This window comes from Anneissia japonica, unplaced genomic scaffold, assembly GCF_011630105.1.
Source record: "Anneissia japonica isolate Jap-2015-1 unplaced genomic scaffold, ASM1163010v1 scaffold287785_len535756_cov143, whole genome shotgun sequence".
In the NCBI taxonomy this organism is placed as follows: Eukaryota; Metazoa; Echinodermata; class Crinoidea; order Comatulida; family Comatulidae; genus Anneissia; species Anneissia japonica.
In genome coordinates, this window is record NW_022696924.1 from 12937 (window position 1) to 17811 (window position 4875).

General features: G+C 30.2%; 1 protein-coding gene across 1 annotated transcript in view; it reads right to left on the minus strand.

Moving 5' to 3' along the window:
• LOC117102171 overlaps nt 1-4875 on the minus strand; it is a gene marked incomplete at its 3' end in the record, with an annotated part of 31559 nt that overhangs the window by 12495 nt on the left and 14189 nt on the right. The window contains 1 exon segment of the mRNA XM_033242374.1: nt 141-379. Coding sequence (XP_033098265.1) covers nt 141-379 — 239 coding nt within the window.

Genomic DNA, 4875 nt, shown 5'->3' on the forward strand with positions numbered 1-4875 from the left:
TCAGAGTAAAGAAAAGATTATTAAAAAAACAATGTTTAATTATTGACATTTATTTTAAAATTGATTAGTAGTTCGCCACAAAAGAGAAAAACAAATGTGTGCATGTATACATTTCTACTTGTATGGTGTTACTTCCTTACCTCATTCATGGTTATATTGGATGCTATCTTAATATCTCCAAGAACTGTTACATTCCCCCAAAATGACTTGTTCCCGGTGATGTGCAGGTTTTCAATCGAAGATAAAACTAGGCTGTTTGGAATATAGATTCCATTTACCGTGCCATTCAATGAAAGGTTACTGTCCACATATACATTGTCATCAAATGTCAAATTGCCTGTATGCACTTGACTCGTATTAGTTGTAAGTAGGTAGTCATCTGTAAACAAAATTAAATAATACATGTCTACCAGCATAATATAATGAATATGGTAAACGCACTTCCTCACATGCCCATACATCATATTATTATCATAACAATAATAATAATAATGATAATTATTATTATTATTATTATTATTATTATCATTATTATTATCATTATTATTAATATCATTATTATAATTATAATTATCATTATCATCATTATCATCATTATCATTATTATCATTATTATTTAAAAATTATTAATAATATTAAATAATTAACATTATTACACTGGTTATGAACATTTTTGGTTTGTTTGATAGGATTATACAGTAGAACCCCTCCCTTTGGGACACCCCTATTCAGAAGACACCTCTATTAAGGGGACACTTTTCCGTGAAACTAGGGGAGATATATTTTTAAACACTGCGGCCAACGCCTATTAAGGGGACACCCCTATTAAGGGAAGTGACACCTTCTGAATGTTCCCAATGGTCAAATAACCCCTATTAAGAGGACACTTTTTTTTATTGTGTCACAACAACTTCAACAGTCTCAAAATAAGAAAAATTCACTCAACTTTATATATCAACACATTTAGAGCAACTTATTAACAAACTTTTACCACCTTTCTACTGCTGTTTGTCACGGGCAAGCTTTTGTTAGACTAGGTAATAATAATAAATAATAATAATAATAATAATAATAATAATAATAATAATAATAAATAATAATAAATAATAATAATAATAATAATATGAATAACAATAATAATAATAGTTTTTCTAAATCGGACATGAGAATATCTTTTGTGTTATTTTCCCTTAACATCATGTTATTTTAACATAACATTTTAATAATAATAATAATAACAATAATAATAATAATAATAATAATAACAACAACAATAACAATAATAATTTTTCTAAATCGGACTTAAGGAGAATATCTTTTGTTTTATTTTCCCCTAACGTCATGTTATTTTAACATGACATTTTAATAATATAATAATAATAATAATAATAATAATAATATCAATAACAATAATAATAATATTTTAACTAAAATTGCAAAAAGAATTAATTAAATAATCCGTCTTTGTTTGGTAGTAGTTTGGTGTATTTTCATGGTTTGTTGTTTTGCTTGTATCTGTTTAAGTGGTGTTCATTTCTCTTATTGATTTGATTGAATTTTGTATTTTGAGAGTTTCTCCAATTTTTTTTCTTGGTTTTATTTTAAGTATTCTGGTATATGTATGAATAACTTATTCTTTTTAATGAAATTGTTCTATTGTTTTAAAGTTATTGTAGGCTTACTATTTTACTTATCTGTTCCGGAGGTTTTCAGAAGAAATTGAAATTGAAAATTGAATTTTGAAATTTTAAATTTGAGCAATAAACCACAATTTTCTCCCCAAATCCTTTGAGTGAATATCGGTAAGGCATACTGCATGCGTTACTTTGTATAAACCAATCTTGTCAATTTTGACCCTTAACCATTGCACTTTTATAGGATTCTAATTCATTCATTAACTTGTATCATAAAACAATATTGGAGACAAAACTACTGTTGTTTTAATTACATTTCTGCTGATTTCATATAATAAATGAATTGTATTTGCTTGAAAAATAAAATTGCTATAAATTAGTTTTAATTCTACTGTAAGTAATTATGAATTGTATGTCATCGTTATATGAAAACATGCCAAAACCCCCTATTAATGGGACAATTTCATGTTTTTGGTTAGTGTTCCCTGAATAGGGATACCCATAATTCAGGTGACACCCCCATTAAAGGGAAACTTTTTTTTGGTCCCGAAGGTGTTCCCTTATTAGGAGTTCTACTGTGTGTGCTCCTATGTGTGAGCGTATGTCAGTTGTATGAGAGCACATGGGGTCCGATTTGCGGCTATACCGTATAGATCTCTATGGTCTAACGGTATGATGCTCCCCATGATAGTGAGAGGCTGCACGTTCGAATCCCGCTACAGACACTTATTAACACAACTGAAAAAGGAACTCTTCGTTGAAGGGCATCGCTGTTACTATTCTTTTACGTACACATACACACATGACCAATAATGTAGTTATAAAGTGTCTGACCTAACCGGTAAACAGGTAGTCCTACCAGCTATTCTCTCTGTCCATAACAGGGGCTGAATGGACAATTATACACCAGGGTAACCCCTAGTCTCAAAAGGTGTACTGTGTCCCACATTTTGTACAGGCCTACGGTTTATAGTCCTTATATCAGAAGACTTGCTCCAACACCAGAACAATAGGCGAGTGTGCCGTTATGGCTGTGCGTTGCCGCACCCCAGCCTTAACCGCTTTTTCATCCTACATGATTGTACAGGAATTTATACCGCGCATTTCGGCAAGGGCTACAAAGCACAAACCTATTTAATTTGGTGCCATGGGATAGGCGGCATTATTTATCAATTTTGTAACTGCCAATATAGCAGAATATATTGGATTCTGTCTGTACTTTATTGTTAGTGGATCCCTCATAAAGGCCTCTAATAGTGCTCGTAACATGTTACATTTGACTCCACACTGGATTTAAGTTCTCATGCGAGTAAGTTATGTAGTAATGTGCGTTACCATTTGCGTACTGTAACTTGTGGAGGATTCGAAGATTTGTTAACCAAAGCAAGTTACGTGTCATGCAGCAGTTAGAGCCCTCGTATTATAGCGAATTCACTATTGTAACTCGCTCTATGGTGGTCTCTTCAAGAAAGATATTCATAGGCTGCAGAAATTGCAAAACTATGCTGCTCGCTTGGTCTTTTCATGTGATCCTCGTAGACACTCTGCTCCCGGCTCATCAATGAACTTCATTGGCTGCGAGTTAATTATAAAATTATTTTCAAAATTATTCTCTGTTTACAAATGTATCTATGGTTTTTCTCCTCACTATTTATATTGTTTTCTCGACCAACGTATTCCTACACGTACAACATAAAGATTATCTCAAATCTGTTTATTTTTCTTTGTTGTTTGTGTGACTGTACTATTGTGATGCTTGGGGTATTCCTGAATAATGACTGATTTTATGCCTACCATTGTTTTCTTGAATTTGTGAGGCTTCGCCTGCGCCTTAAAACCGCAAGGGAAAGGCGCAATATAAATACCCAGTACCAGTGAAAGTCGTCCAGAACTTCAGGTGTGGATCCTTTAATTTGAAACCTGGAATCTATAACTTAGATATATATACATATATACTTACATATATATATATATATATATATATATATATACATGTATATATATATATATGTATATATATATACATTATATATATATATATGTGTATGTATGTATATATATACATATACATATATACATACATATATATATGTATATATATATATATGTATACATATATATATACATACATACATACACAGTCCGAGCTTAGTCTGTTTTGTTTATATTTGTAGACCTTAACAGTTAATGAATTTACATACCGTAAAACCTCGAATTGAAGCCTTTTTTGAATTGAACTTTTGATGGGCTTCCTTTTTTAAATGGGCTTTTTTTTTCGAAGCTACTTTTCCAAAGTAAAGAGGGGAGGGGGGTTCTTTTCAAAGTGAATGCCGTAAATTTTGTGAATTTGAAATATAAAACAATAAATAAGGGCACTGTAACATCAATCTGTATCATGGAGTGTATTTAACTGGCATTAAATCACAAACTACTTCATAACCAAGCTTGTATTTAATTTATATTGTTTTCTGAAATTCATGTACAGTGTATGTACTGTTATCTCGAAAAGAAGCCTATGCTATCTTGAAAAGAGGCCCATGCGCCTCTTTTCGAGGCAAATTTTGCAAGTTAAAGAGGGGGGGGGGGACTTCAATTCGAGTTTTAACGGTATGTATTTTGGAGCTGTATATATTGGTTGTTAATATGCTTTCCTTCCAATCCGAAGGTCTTGGGTTCAATTTCTAAAAAAAACAAATACTTGTCTTGTGTATAGCGGATGCACGTAGATATTAAGTTGACTATCCTTAGGCCATGTACCTTAATAATGAATAAAATAAATTTATGCTATATACATATACATACATATACATACATATATATACATATATATATACATATACATACATATATACATATACATACATATACATACATATACATACATATACATACATACATATACATACATATATACATATATACATATACATACATATATATACATACATATACATATACATACATATATATACATATACATATACATACATATATATACATATACATATACATACATATATATACATATACATATACACACATACATATATATACACATACATACACATATACACCCATACACATATACATACATATATATACATACATATATATATATACATACATATATATACATATATATATACATACATATATATACATATACACATATACACATATATACACACACATATATACACACATATATACATATATACATATACATATACATACATATACA